This window comes from Cibotium barometz, chromosome 10, assembly GCF_041138505.1.
Source record: "Cibotium barometz isolate CiBa-2024 chromosome 10, ASM4113850v1, whole genome shotgun sequence".
NCBI lineage: Eukaryota > Viridiplantae > Streptophyta > Polypodiopsida > Cyatheales > Cibotiaceae > Cibotium > Cibotium barometz.
Genome location: NC_141055.1, coordinates 12871641 through 12886350, shown reverse-complemented (window position 1 = coordinate 12886350; position 14710 = coordinate 12871641). Strand labels below are relative to the sequence as shown.

The 14710-nt window shown below is 43.1% G+C and overlaps 1 protein-coding gene across 2 annotated transcripts in view; it reads right to left on the bottom strand.

Annotated features, from left to right (window-relative positions):
- The window catches only part of LOC147634564 (mitochondrial import inner membrane translocase subunit TIM22-3-like), a 38262-nt gene extending 25627 nt beyond the window's left edge, over positions 1-12635 (bottom strand). For both annotated transcript variants that reach the window (XM_086803677.1, XM_086803678.1), the window contains exon 1: positions 12392-12635. In XM_086803677.1, the coding sequence (XP_086659803.1) occupies positions 12392-12560 (169 nt within the window). In that variant the 5' untranslated portion in view covers positions 12561-12635. The remainder of the gene's footprint in view (positions 1-12391) is intronic.
- Positions 12636-14710: the final 2075 nt, after the last annotated feature.

The following is a 14710-nucleotide window of genomic DNA, read 5'->3' as shown; positions in this document are numbered from 1 at the left end:
CATCCCAAATACATCACTACCTACCATTTCAACCTGCAAATAACAAATCTCTAACACAAAATGCAAATATCCACTTGTAGGTCCTGTCAATGCCCACTGAATGCAACCAAGATGGTTGCCAACAGTAGATCATTGATGACGAAGAAACCTACAAAGTGTATGAAAAATGGCAAACTGCAAAGTGTAGAAATGTTGCTACTAGGGAGAAAAATCGATAACAATGATGACAATGTTGACAAAGCTATGGATAAGGATGCATATACAGAAGTCGTGTCATTCATGGTAGAATGTGCAAGTGACCATGTTGCTGCTCTTGGCCTCCCCTCAAATCAAACTAGGAGAAATTCACCTCGAAAATATGATGTCGATGACCATGGAGAAGGAGCGATGGCGGCCTTGTCCACACACCAAATGTATGCTGCTCCGATACAACAAACCTAAAATCAAACAAAGACAATTCGAACTAGCACTCCTCCTAAAAGTTTGTAGAAACATTACAGCATGCGAATAAGCCCTAAACGGCCTGAAAGACACCAAAATTTTGTTGAAGTAGTTACCGTCACACTATACGACTAATGAGGTGATAGCTCAGGTGGTAGAGATGTTTGTCTAGGACCAGGAGATCCTAGGTTCACAACCCCGCATGGTGCTTCCTCGGCGGCATCGCCTACAAGTAGATAAAAAGTGCCTTCAGGTCGACGCCTACGAGCAGTGAAAAAATGGTAACTACATGAGGATCTTGGGCCTAAGGCTAGTTGGGAAAAAAAAAGAACTACGTGAAGATCTTGGGCCTAAGGCCGATTGGGAAAAAAAAGATAACTACGTGAAGATCTTGGGCCTAAGCCCAGTCGAGGAAAAAAAACATCACACTATAGGGTATACCTTCTCTACCTAAGAGAATAGCTCAATCTGAGACAATTAGAAGAGCAGCTCGAGGAAGTGATGAGGAGGTTAGGACCAAGAGAACCTACTCTAATACCAATTGTTGGAGTGGAGACAAAGGTAGCAACACACACACAAATACAACAAACAAGCAAAGATAAAGAGAAGCACAACACTCAAAGTAGATTGATGAGAATGAGTGAAGGACAAGTGAAGTGACATGATAAGGTCACTTGCACACACACATAAGAGTGTCCACACGCTCGGGGGGAAAAAGGTCCTAAGGAGGCAAAACTTGCCCCAGTCCATTATTAGCCTACGTTCACACATCACTATCATATAAATGGCTACAATGCTAATATAGTGTCTAATCAAAAGGCTCTCCAAAATCTTGAATGCTAAGCATGGCACCTCTCTCAACTGATGTAGACACAAGCTTACAATCCTCAAGATAAAACCTTTTAAGCACATACTCCACGTTGCCAAAACCACTCAACGCAGAAGCGCCACACCCCATATGCAGGGCCCAAAGCAAGGGTTCCCACTCACAATCGTTACTTCTATGTAGCACCACATATCTCTTCTAAGCACCCTATCGATTCTTCTAGCCAATCGCTCACAATTGCAAGCCCACATGGAGCCCACCATCCCAACCAACCCTTCTCACCCGTCAAGGCCTTTGACTCAAGGCCACACCTTCACTCGTCCTTCGGTGAAGAAGGATACTTGTCCTAAAAGGAAGAAATGCATCCAAGGAACTATTGTTGCTCTCCAAGAGTGTGAGATCCCTCTAGGATTCAACCTAATAGACATGCACAAACAAGGTCAAAGAAACCAAATAAAAGGGATGCAAGCAAGCTCACCACCCAACCATAGGTTCGCGTCCGCAAACCACCCCCGAGCCACAAATGAAGGTACACAACCCAAGGAGAGTAACACAAGACATGAAAGAAGTTCCCAAGAGGTTGGTTGATGGTGTTCCACACAAGACCCAAGGGGAATGGCAATCCTATGAGTCGGATGCCACTTGGGGCATACCAGGAAAGGCTTTCACGCAACGGTTCCAAGGAAGGCAAGAGATGGAGTGAGAGAACCAAACACAATACTCAGAAAAAGAAGACCAAAGAAAGTGTTCAGGGACAAGGCAAGAAGGAAAGGGAGCAAGATGGAACAGATGCATAGATCTTCATCAGATTTGGAGTGGATTTGGAGACCGGGCAAGGTTTTCAGTTAAAAGGTTGCCAAGAAGGGAAGAATGGCAAGTTCGGGAGTCCCTGAGGAGACAAAGGGATGATGACAATCATCCAAGGTCAGAGGTTGCGATCTCGTCTGTCAAATCCCCACGGATCTCATCGTAGAACGATCCTAAACATAATTCAAAACCTGCAAAACAAAGCAAAATAACATGAAGGGGGTGCAGGCCTGAGACTCACCACCCAACCTTGACAGCCGTGGGTGTTCCTATGTTCAAAAGAAAAAGTATGAACCCAAAAATGGAACAAAAGCCTGTTGGCTGCAACTGCTATTGCTGGCTAACACAGATGACTAGTCGGGTAGGATAAATCTGCCGGCTGATAGCAGGCCAGCTAGTTCCCTTGCATAAGATGAGCCTATAAAAGGCGGTGCCAAGTTCATTGTTGATTCATTCAGTCCCTCCTTGGGATTGGGTGACTAGGATTAGGTAGGTGTTTTCCACCTTTTTAAGGGCAGCCAAAGGATAGCCAGATTGTACACCTTTTTGTACTATATAAATATACTAAAACTCAGCTATCTCTCTCTCTCCTCTCCTCCTTCTGCTCACGTTTTGCATCAAGTTGTTCCAAGATGGTGTTTAGGGCTGAAAGAAGACTCCCAAAGCTTCCACATGTGACAACCAAAGAGTTTTTCAACTCTTCCCATGCCTCAAAAGAGGATCCTTTTCCATCAATATGAGGGATGAAATGGTCATTGAGTCCTAAGGCAATGATAGCAAGACCCTTTTCATCTTTGCCCACCCATATGGCCTCCGCATCCCTTCTATGAGGCTTTTTCTCCTTGCCAGAAGCTATTCTCCGTAAGCCTTTTCTCATGAGAGTAAACTTGACCTTGGTTTGCTAAGTGTGGAAGATATGTCTCTCAAATTTTTCTAGTTTCATTGTGATAGCCATGTGAAAGTGAGAGGGAAGGTCTTACCTTTGAGATGATGTTTCTCAAGGCAATGTCTAGTCCCTTACAAGAGTGTTGCACTTATTATGCATCCGCTCCAAAGTTCCATTCACTATCCAAATGCATATTTGTGCTCAAAAAATCACACAAACCCATGGCCCTTGCATAAGCATAGTAATGTGGTTTCTTCCTAATCTTAATCTTCTTTTTAATGTGACTCCTATTAGATGATTTACATGAGCTTGGCATATTGAGAGCAGGTCTTAACACAAAGGGCAGTGTCTAAACTCTTCACAAAAATAGAGGATTAATGCAAGATTAACAATGATGATTAAAACCCCCTTTTGGTGAGTTTATGCAATTTGACTTGGAACACTTCAATCTAGTGATGAAAGCTTTACCTACAAATGATTATGGCACTTGAAATAGCAGTGAGTTAGCTTCAACCAAGATTGAAAGTAGACAATTAGAAGCACTCCTTGGTTGTGCACATTGTGAAAATCAGTAGCTCGAGTCGCTTTCTACCGATTCTGACGTTACAGGCGTGTTGAGCGAGTGCCAAAACCCCCAATCCTCTGAGGAATTAGAGTCGTTTGCAGCAGGGGTCACATTGACGATTTCTGAAGGCAAAAGGGGTGTTAGGGTTAGGGTTTGGAGATGCTGCAAACAAGCGTGGAGAGCAACAGAGAGAGAACACGACTTCAGTGTATTCAGCTTGATAAAAAATGTGTAGTACAATAGCCACATAATAGTGACCTAAAGAGATGTGTTCACATGTCCGGCCCTAAAATGTGCCGGGTGGACCAAAACACCTATAAACTAAATATAAGTGAAACTAAGCTAAACTGGGGGAAAAAACCTCCACTAACTGAAGTACAAAGTGCCCCAGTAATCTACTGATGATCACTAGCACTCCTCTGGGTGCATACACAGCATAAAACCCAACAAACCCCCCTGGAGTGATATGTGATCACTGTACATCATCCACCAAAAGGAAACAAATTCAAAGCACTGCGGAATGCTTCAAATTTTGGACGTGGTAATGCCTTGGTGAAGATGTCTGCCACATTCTGATCTGTAGGACAGTAGATCAGACTGATATCTCCTGCCTGGAGTCTCTCCCGAACAAAATGATAGTGAATCTCAATGTGTTTCGTGCGAGCATGAAACACAGGATTCCTGGCCACAGCAATGGCACTCTGACTATCAGTATAGATAGGTGTAGGCTCCTCCACTGAAATATCCATATCAGTCATGAGACGACGCAGCCAAACACACTCAACAGTAGTAGTGTAGGCTGCTCTGTACTCTGCCTCACAAGACGAAGTGGCCACTGTGGTCTATTTCTTGCTTAGCCAAGAAATGCATGAAGAGCCAAGAAAGAAACAATTTCCACTAGTGGAATGTCTGGTATCAAAATCACCAGCCCAATCTGAATCACTGTAAGCGTATAACTGCATGTCACCCCCCTCAGGATAAAGCAATCCAAGAGACAAGGTACCCTGCAAATAACGGAATACACGCTTCACAGCTTGCCAATGTGACAATCGCGGGCTGTGCATGAATCTGCTCAACTGAGAGACTGCATACTGAGAGACTGCATACTGAGAGCTTGCCAATGTGACAATCGCGAGCTGTGCATGAATCTGCTCAACTGAGAGACTGCATACTGAATATCTGGCCTTGTATTACACAAGTAAATAAGGCACCCAACAGCCTGAGCATATGTAGTGGCATCAAAGGAAATACTGTCATCTTGTAGTGACAGTTTCATCCCAGGCTCCATAGGAGTACTAATAGGCTTGCAATCCTAAAATTTAAACTTCTCCAGAAGTTTAGCAACATACTGTGATTGCAAAACAACAACCCAATGCCTCTGTTATCCTGCACAAACTGTATGCCCAAATAGTAATGTACAAGCCCCAAGTCAGACATGTCAAATGTCTGTTGCAGTATCTCTTTAAAGGCTGCAATTTTGTCATCATTTGATCCCATGAGCAAGAGATCATCCACATAAAGACTGATGACCAGCAGATCTGTCTCTTCTTTCTTTACATACAGAGTGGCTTCTAATGGACTGTTCACAAATCCCTGAGTGAGTAGGAAAGCATCTATTTTTGCATACCAAGCTCGTGGAGCTTGTTTCAACCCATACAAGGCCTTTTTCAGCCTGCATACTTTCCCCTCATGACCATGTTCTGCAAAACCCATGGGTTGAACTACATAAACTTCCTCCTCAAGGTCCCCATGTAGGAATGCAGTCTTTATGTCCAACCGATGAACCCCCCAACCACGGTGTGCAGCCAATGCAATGACACACCTAAGTGTCGACATACGGGATGTAGGAGCAAATGTCTCCTCATAATCAATGCCCTTCTTCTGTGCATAGCCCTTTGCAACTAGACGGGCTTTGTACCTGTCAATGGATCCATCTGCATGTCTTTTCAACTTATAGACCCATTTAGTACCAATTGCTTTCTTGCCTTTGGGCACATCAACCAAATCCCATGTTTGATTCCTTTTAATAGAATCAAGCTCATCCTGCATGGCTTTGTTCCAATGCACATTATCTCGTGCATCCACAAATGAATCAGGCTCATCATCATCCTGTAAACTGGCTGCCATAACCAGATTCAAATCCATGATGTGTGCATGCTCATTGGTCCGTGTCTCCCTACGAGTACGACCAGCAAGAGGACCCTCTAAATGGCTGTCCTGTAATGTCCTCAAATACCATCTAGGTATGTGTCTGACCTGTGGTGCCTGCTGCCCCATATTTGGTTCAGCTTCTGGCTCAATGTGCTGCTGAATTTCTGCACCACCTTCATCATTTGCTGGCTGTCCTGTACCCTCATGAGTTGGATCACCAACTGTGGAATGAAACTCCATAGGTAGTAGACCTTCAACCACATCATTTTCGGCCTGATTTGCCTCATAACCAGCCATGGATATTTCTGATTTTTCATCAAAAATCACATCCCGACTAGTGAATATCTTCCTGGATAGTGGGTCATATAACCGGTAGCCCTTGCTCTCACGGCTATACCCAACAAAAATGCATTTTGTGGCTTTATCATCCAGCTTCCTCCTCAACTCTTTGGGTATGTGTGCATATGCAAGACACCCAAAGATACGAAAATGCGATACAGAAGGCTTGCGGCCATGCCAAGCCTCAAAAGGAGTAATGGAAACCAATGCCTTTGTGGAACATCGATTCAAAATATGACAAGCACACATGACAGCTTCCACCCAAAAGATATGTGGTAGCCTCTTTGCCTTTAGCATACATCTGGCCATCTCCATAAGTGACCGATTCTTCCTTTCTGCAACCCCATTCTGCTGTGGAGTGTAAGGAGTAGTATACTGATGTTTTATACCTCTACTCCCAAGAAAGGAATTCAGCATATGTGACATATATTCCCCCCCTCGCTCAGAACGGAGAGTCTTGACCTTGCATCCTGACTCTGTCTCAGCAAGTGCTACAAAGGCCAAAAATGCATCATATACCTGTGATTTCTGTGTCAAAGGATAGACCCAGCATATACGAGAGAAGTCATCAATAAATGTTACAAAATAGAAGCAACCACCTAATGACTTCGTCTGCATGGGACCACAAAGATCACTGTGTATAAGCTGCAACTTTGCAGTTGCTCTTAGAGCCTGATCACGTGGGAAGGAAAACCTATGCATTTTTCCCAAAATACATCCTTCACAAATGTGATCTGGAGGCTTCTCCATGAGAGGTAGATCTGTAAACATGTTATGTCGCTGCATAAGCATAAGACTACCAAAATTTACATGCCCCATGCGAGCATGCCATAACTCCGCATCAACCATAGCTGGAGTAAGAGTGAATGCATTATAAGCAGACTGATCCACTGGCTGAAATGCATCCAACTGATAAAGTCCATGACATAATGTACCAGTAACCATCAAGGTCAAGGTCAAGGCATTAGCTTTGTCTCTGACCATGCATTTATCATCATCAAAGTGGACTTGCATACCACAATGTGCTAAAGAAGAAATGGACAACAAATTCTTCTTTATCCCTAGTACATATAAAAGCATTGTTGGCACACTGAACAGTTTTGCCAACAGGGGCAGGGCCAACATGACTAAACAAATCCCTGCGAGATGTGATATGCTTTGAGGCACCACTATCAAAATACCAAGTACATGCATGCTCTGTCATACTGAGTGCCTGTGAAGACCAAGAGGCATCATAGCTGCATGTATAAAAACAGTAATCCCTGTCCTCAACAAAAGAAGCAGTCTCTGGAGGAGCTTTAGAAGCATCATTAACAAACATCCCAGCTTCCTTTGCCTTCTCTTTGGCAATCCTCTTCCTACATTCAGTGATGTAGTGACCTGGCTTCTTACAGTAATGACATTTGCCCTTCTTCTTGGGCTGTCCATCACCTTTCTTGGTATCCTGTGAAGAACCACCATCACCTGAATTCTGATTTGAACTCTTTGGCTGAATTTTTCCTTTCCCCTTTTGACCTGTAGTAAATGCTTGTTCAGCATTTGTGTTCATATTCATATTCTTCCTTATTTGCTCTTCTTGTAGCAAGAGAGCAACAAGTTCCTGATACTTGAGGGATTCAACAGCATTCCTCATGCTGAGGTTCAAAGAGGTATGAAAAGCCAAGTAAGATCTTGGTAAAGAGTGCAAGATGGTGGACACAAGCTGTGTCTCAGGAATAATCTCATCCACATTGATGAGTTGCTCTCTCAAATCCTGCAGCTTGTTTAAGTGGCTAGACATATCATCTCCTTCATTCATTTTCTGATTTTCCAGCTCTCTTTTCAAAAATGAGATCTTAGCCTCATTACGAGCAGCATACATCTGCTCCAAAGTCACCCATGCATTCTGTGAAGAGCCAGCTGAACGAATATGAGGTATAATAGACCTCTGTACTGACAATGCAATGAGTGACAAAGCTTGTGCATCCCTGGCATCCCATGTCTTTTGAGCATTTGTTCTTTGAACAGGCAATGGCTGCCCTGGAGCCTGTACCTGTTGTCCTCGTCCATGAGCACCCCCTTGGGGAGGAGTCTCTGGAGCCAATGGACCTGGACGTGGTTCATCACCACTAACAAAATCCCAAAGACCTTTTGCCACAAGCACATTTTTCAGCATAAAACTCCACAAGGAGTAGTTCGTGCCGTCCAATTTGTCTTCCTTAGACAAATACGTGAATACATCACTCTGCTGTTGATTTGCCATTATGCCTACGCACAATGTTGTACCTGTGTATCAAAAAACCCAATAGCAAGAACCCTGAAAACAACTGTACTCCACTGAATACAGTTCACCCAAATATGCCTGCACTCTCAATCCTCTGAATGTGCAGCTCAACGCACCAATGACTGAGTAGAGCAGCAAATGGCGTACACAATGCCAAAATGCCCCAAAAATGCCCAAATTTACTGCACGCAAAACTGTGCAAAAAACCTGTAGACTTCTTTGCTAGAAAGTCTGCCTCCTGTAGTGCCTGTATTTTTTCACAGAGAAAATAGTATTGCCCAAAAACAGAATTTTTAATGCTTACCACAGATTGACTGAGTAGATTGTGGTACTTATGCAGGTACATTCCACCAAAAGAGCAAGTACAGTTGACTGTACTGTGCAGGTACAGTCGACTTGTACTGTAGCAGATACTTTGCAAGTACTGTGAAGGTACACTGCAGGCAGGTACAGTACGGGTTCACTGCAGGTACACTGCAGGCAGGTACCACGAGTACAAAAGCAGTCGATTTAATGCAGTCGACTAGTACAGTTCGAGGCCGGTTGACGTGCGCTGACAGATACAATCGGCGCTGACTGTACGGAGCAAGTACGGACGCTGACAGGTGCAGTCGGCGTTGACAAGATGCAGTCGACGCTGACTGTACGGGCTGTACGGATGGCTTCAGTACTCCTACTGACGGCAGCGAGCAGGTACAGCAGCTGCAGGCGAACAAGTACAGTCGGCAGCTGTACGGTTTGCAGACGGCGCACAGTGTACAGGCAGAGCAATAATGTACGGGTTGTACGGAGACAGAATGTGGCAGTGTACGGGCAGGGCAAGGGCAAGCCTTCAAAGCTCTGATACCAAATGAAGGCAAAAGGGGTGTTAGGGTTAGGGTTTGGAGATGCTGCAAACAGGCGTGGAGAGCAACAGAGAGAGAACACGACTTCAGTGTATTCAGCTTGATAAAAAATGTGTAGTACAATAGCCACATAATAGTGACCTAAAGAGATGTGTTCACATGTCCGGCCCTAAAATGTGCCGGGTGGACCAAAACACCTATAAACTGAATATAAGTGAAACTAAGCTAAACTGGGGGAAAAAACCTCCACTAACTGAAGTAAAAAGTGCCCCAGTAATCTACTGATGATCACTAGCACTCCTCTGGGTGCATACACAGCATAAAACCCAACAATTTCCGCCCAAAAAAAAAGCATCTCAAACCAGCGTGATTCCACCCGCTCCACCGCCTTTCCGCCCAATTGATGTGACTAGGAGCAGCACCTAGGACTCCTTTAGCATCTCCAAGTGATGGTTCAAGCAATGATACCTTGTGAAGGGAGATTAGCTTGCTCCATTGACAAAGGGTTATTGTAAAGTGTGAAAAACATAGTTTTATGCTAAGGAGATTATGTTACGACACTGTGTTTTTCCCTCGAGACAACAAGCAGGTGGGCACGGGCATGGACATGAGATGGACAGTGTGGTCAGGCATCAGTTAATATAAAAAGGAAAACTCATAAGTGTGCCAGCCCAAGTGTGAAAGGGGACAAAAGAGATTTTTAAGTTTATAAGGTTTAATAACCTTTGATGCTTAAAATATTACTATTATATTTTTGAAAAGCATGCGTTTTTTTAAACCTTTGCTTTTGGCGTTTTTGATTTAAAAAAACGCATCACCTCTTTAAAAGGAGAAGAGTGGCGAGCTGAAGAGGAAGGTTGCCGTGTGGGGGTGGCCGGATGGTTTATACCAGGTGCTGCTGGGCGCGCTGCCGCCGCCAAGTGTTACTGCTGCTACGTATGGACTACAGCCGGGCAGCAATGGGCAGTATAGGGCAGCCAAGCAAGCAACCAGACGGGTAACCAACAATGGGCAGCCAGGCAGGCGTCAGGAAGGAGTTTCTCTACAGCCAGACGGGTGTCAGATGGGAGGCCCTCTACGCCAAGTGGCTGCATGTGAGGAAGCAGTCAACGCGAGTCTCTCTCTATCTCTCTTGAAGAAGGTGAGCTAAAGGAGGCACCGAGGGGCTAACAGCCAAGGGCTCTCTCTCTCTCTCTCTCTCTCTCTCTCTCTCTCTCTCTCTCTCTCTCTCTCTCTCACTTCGCAAGTAGGTTTTATTTTACGAGATTGGGATGCAAAGGATCAAGTTAAGAAGCACAGGATGATGTTCTTGGAAGAGATGTGTGTTGCTCTTCGTCTTGGACTTATGTGTATTCAGGGACGGCTTGACACATCCTCTATCTTTCTCTCTCTAGGTTTTTGGCACCGTGATTGGATGGTGCATATGTGGGTTTATCTGTCATGGAAACAGGACATTGGTCTTTCAAGAAGAAGCAAGACTTTGGTATCGAGGAAACAGGCCTATGGTTATGGGATACAGGTCTATGGTTTATCAGATACAGGTATTTGGTTTCGTATGGAAAGCATGTCTTTGGATTCAAGTGAACAGTTTCTAGTTTTCTCGAGGTTACATACAGGCTGTGACTATAAGAAGGACATATGGTTTGGTACAGTCCTACTGTTGTTTGGGAAAGGGTTCGTGGGATCCATGGTTGAGATGGAGAAGACCTTTTCAAGCAGGGAGGTGTCGTGCAGGTGTGCCTTCTCTATAGAATGCTTTGCTGTACTACGCGAGAGTTTTTATTGGGAAAGTCCTGGGTGAAAAGCTAAAAGGAATCCTATTGGTAAAGGATTCGACAAACTGTACTTTGTACTCATTTTTGTTCAAATAAAGAAATACCGCAAGGGGCGCCACTGCGTTTTGGGGCCAATCGGTGTCCTTATACTATTTGCAGGAGCACTCTAGCTTCCCTGTTTGTTTTACTTTTCCAAGTTTCCATGGGTGATGAAGTGTTTTGTGTGCGAGTGTTTTTCCGCCACCCGTCAGATTTCTAAAGGCCGGTTTCAGATTAGGGCTTAATAATAATGATTAAGCAAAGATTTATGGGTTAAATAACTTGGCTCTGATACCATAATAGTGTTTATGGAGGATCATAGACGAGGCGTGGTTTAAGCATAATGAACATACTAGAGAGAGATTAAGACTAATCACATGAAGATTAGCATAATGACAACATAATGATGATAAAATAAGCATTGTACTTTGAATTAGATGTGAGCCTCTTATATAGGCAAGAGTACAAATGATTATCTCACACAAATCTGTGATTAGTTGAGTGTTAAGGCCTCCTACATTATCTCCTCTGATTGTAGCACCATAAAGTGGCTACCATCTCTTAGAATCATGCCCCTAAATGTCTCTACCTACCTAGATTCTCCACGAGTTCTTCTTACTGACATAGGTGAATGTATTTGCCATATTACTAGCTGGTGAGGATGGCTTTTGACCATTGAGCCATGTGCCCTTAGCCCCAATGGCACTTTACATGATATTTTGGTGTATATTCTAATAGTTCTCAGGGCTGGTTAGCGATTCCTCCTCCACGGGTGATTTCAACGCACAAAATTTGCCTGGCCATAGACTTATCATCTACCCTATAAGCTTTTTCTCTCAACCTTTCACTTTTTTTACCATAAAACAACCCTTTTCCAACTACGAATCCTACCAACCCTCAACCTCAAAATCGAGCTTCTGCATAATTGATCTGAATCAGGCATTGGTCTTCACATACGCCATGCAACAGTGGATCACGGAAGGTATGAACCTTTTGAATACTCGTCTCGGGAACCTTGAGACATGGGTTCAGCAGGCCTTGGGTGGACAAGCTTGTCCCAAGTGCAACAGCACATAGTGGCTCCAGCTATCTTACACTTTCAAGGCATGCCTTTTTCCAAAGAGAAAAACGAGTGCAAGGAGACATTTGTGGACAACTAGTTAAACCAGTGAACCAAATACTTTGATTTGGTCAACGGGCTACCGCAAACTAAACGACTTGGACATGAAGGCAAAAAACCTTTGATAGGTATGTCCAAGATCTTAACGACTCCCTATCACAGTGCAAAGTGGAGCCGTAGCAGGCGATATCCATGTTCGGAATGAGATAAAAACTTTGGAGGTGCCGCTAGCTGGAAGTCAAATGGGATGCTTCCATTGCTTGGAATGATCAGTTATAGATGTAAACCCTAGAGGCAAAAACGTCGCATAGAAAGAACCTAAGGAAGGGGTTACCAAAGCCGAAGACGGAGCCCATGACACCTCCTGCGAAACCATCGCGAAGGCCTGTGACTAGGCAGACCACGGGCCCACCTTCGTCTGGAGTGCCGGGCGGGGCAAGGCTGTCTGCCGGTGGTGGCTGCTGCGCATCCTCAGACGAGCTCGGAGAAGGGTAAGCTTCCATGATGCGTTTCAGTGCTGTGAGCAGTCTGATGAATGTACGTCTAGATCGAGGTTCTACTTGAAGTTGTGGGTTCGAATCTACCCTGGTGCCAATATAATTTATTTTGGAAAAATCTTGACACACGTATATAAATATTAGCAACGGTTTTTTGTAGTGCACATGTAAACAACTTCAAAAGACCTATGCACTAGGTTGTCATGCAACAATACCATGAAAGGAACACCTATTCTTGTGGAAACCTTTCACATAAATTGCTTGACAAGCATTATTTTTAGTGATACGGTGACCCCAAGGAAAATCTGGCACATACACAAGGACGGAGGAGGGAGGGAGAGAGAGACAAAGAGAGGAAGAAGGGGGTGAAGGGGTTCTTTAACACATCGCTCAACAAGAACAGTTTTGCAAGCTACATTATGGGGACAAAAGTGTTTAATGCATTTTCATCAAGAGAACATATGGAATATAGTCTATTATACAAATCTATGCAATTAGTTCTTTGTAAAGAACACATATGGAATATAGTCTATTATACAAATCTATGCATTTGTAAACAACACATAGGTGATATCTTGGTGCAAAAAGAATGCAAATTTAACAGTTTATGTTTAGACAATGTGAATGCATTGCAAATTTGTGCAAGCATGTGTGTAGAATGCTTTTCATTGATTTCTAGATGTATGTGTATGATTGGTGCAAGAGAAATCAAGAAGGGACTGCACAACCAAGAAGTTAAGTGTATAAGTAGGGAATTGCACATGCATTGAAACTAATCTTACTGCATTCAAAGTAGTAAACAGTGGACACAAGGCAGTAACATTTTTTATTAAGACTGTTACCCTAGTCATGTTCTTGCATTTTGATACAAGAAAGAACAACATCACTATGCAAATTGTAAAATTTTAGTGTTGTGTGAGAGCCGTGCCTGGTGTGAAGCCAAACCCAAGGTAGTTTCAACACTGAACTAGATCTAAGATTTCCCCATCTTATCATGCATGGCCTATGCTTACTGTATGTTGGACTTAGATGAGAGAGAAAGCTAAATGCTTAGTTGAAACTGAACTGTGATTATAGTGATGCTGATGTAGATTAAGCAACATAAGAAATGAACATAGGATTTTGGTGAATTGTGGACATAGTAAGGTGTTAGAATGATGTGAATAAAGCATAGAAAATACATATTAAGGTGAACTGTCATGTGGATTAAGCATGAACAGTAGGAGTTATAATGTTGCCGTGTTATACCAACAATCCCTTGGATTGCATTGCACACATACACAGCCTAAGAAGTTTACAAAGTTCATTGGTACATGGATAAAAGGAAGGGCACAAGCTTTAGTAAAAAGCAAAGCAAAAACACAAGCGAGTGGGGATGAAATCAATTTGCATCACAAGCAGATCAAGCAACCAGCCGTGATGCATCCATTAGCACACTCGGGATTAGTGTATAATATTTACTTATTTATTAGCACCTATGATACATACTCATTTTCAAGATGTTACTTTGTTGCATAGTTATAGAGACTAAGGCTCATATATGTTAATAGATAAAGGATATGAACAATTGTGGTTAATCTAAAGGGTGGTTAGTCCAAAGGTTAGGATATGAACAATTATGGTTAGTCAAAAGGTCGGGGTATGAAGAGTTGTGGTTAGTCCAAAGGTTAATAACTTTGGACTAACCATAAGGCTTTGCTTAGATAGCCCTCAAATGGATGGAATGTCAAGATCTCTGACATTCCATTCGAGGGCTACTCAAGCAAAGCCCAAGTCACTGATTTAGTACAATGTATGAACAGTGTAACACACATAATCATTCTAATTTTGATGATTCTTAGTTATCATTCAAGCTTGTTATGATGATGCATATTTGTTGATTGCATTCCATCAATTTGATCTCAAAGCTTATGGATCCTATGGGGAAGAAAAGCTTATGGATCCTACGGGGAATAAAAGCTTTAGCATGGCATTAATTTCCTCCTTAATCTTGGGTAAGGTTCTTCTTTATTTCAACATAGTTAGAGGTGTACTTATATTTGATTTGGAGATAGTCTCCTATAAGGTAAAATCATTTTTAAAATGCTTTAATGTTGTAACTTAAAAAGTGCATGTGTTTCTTCTTGATCTCACATCAATTTCCTCCCAAAAATCAT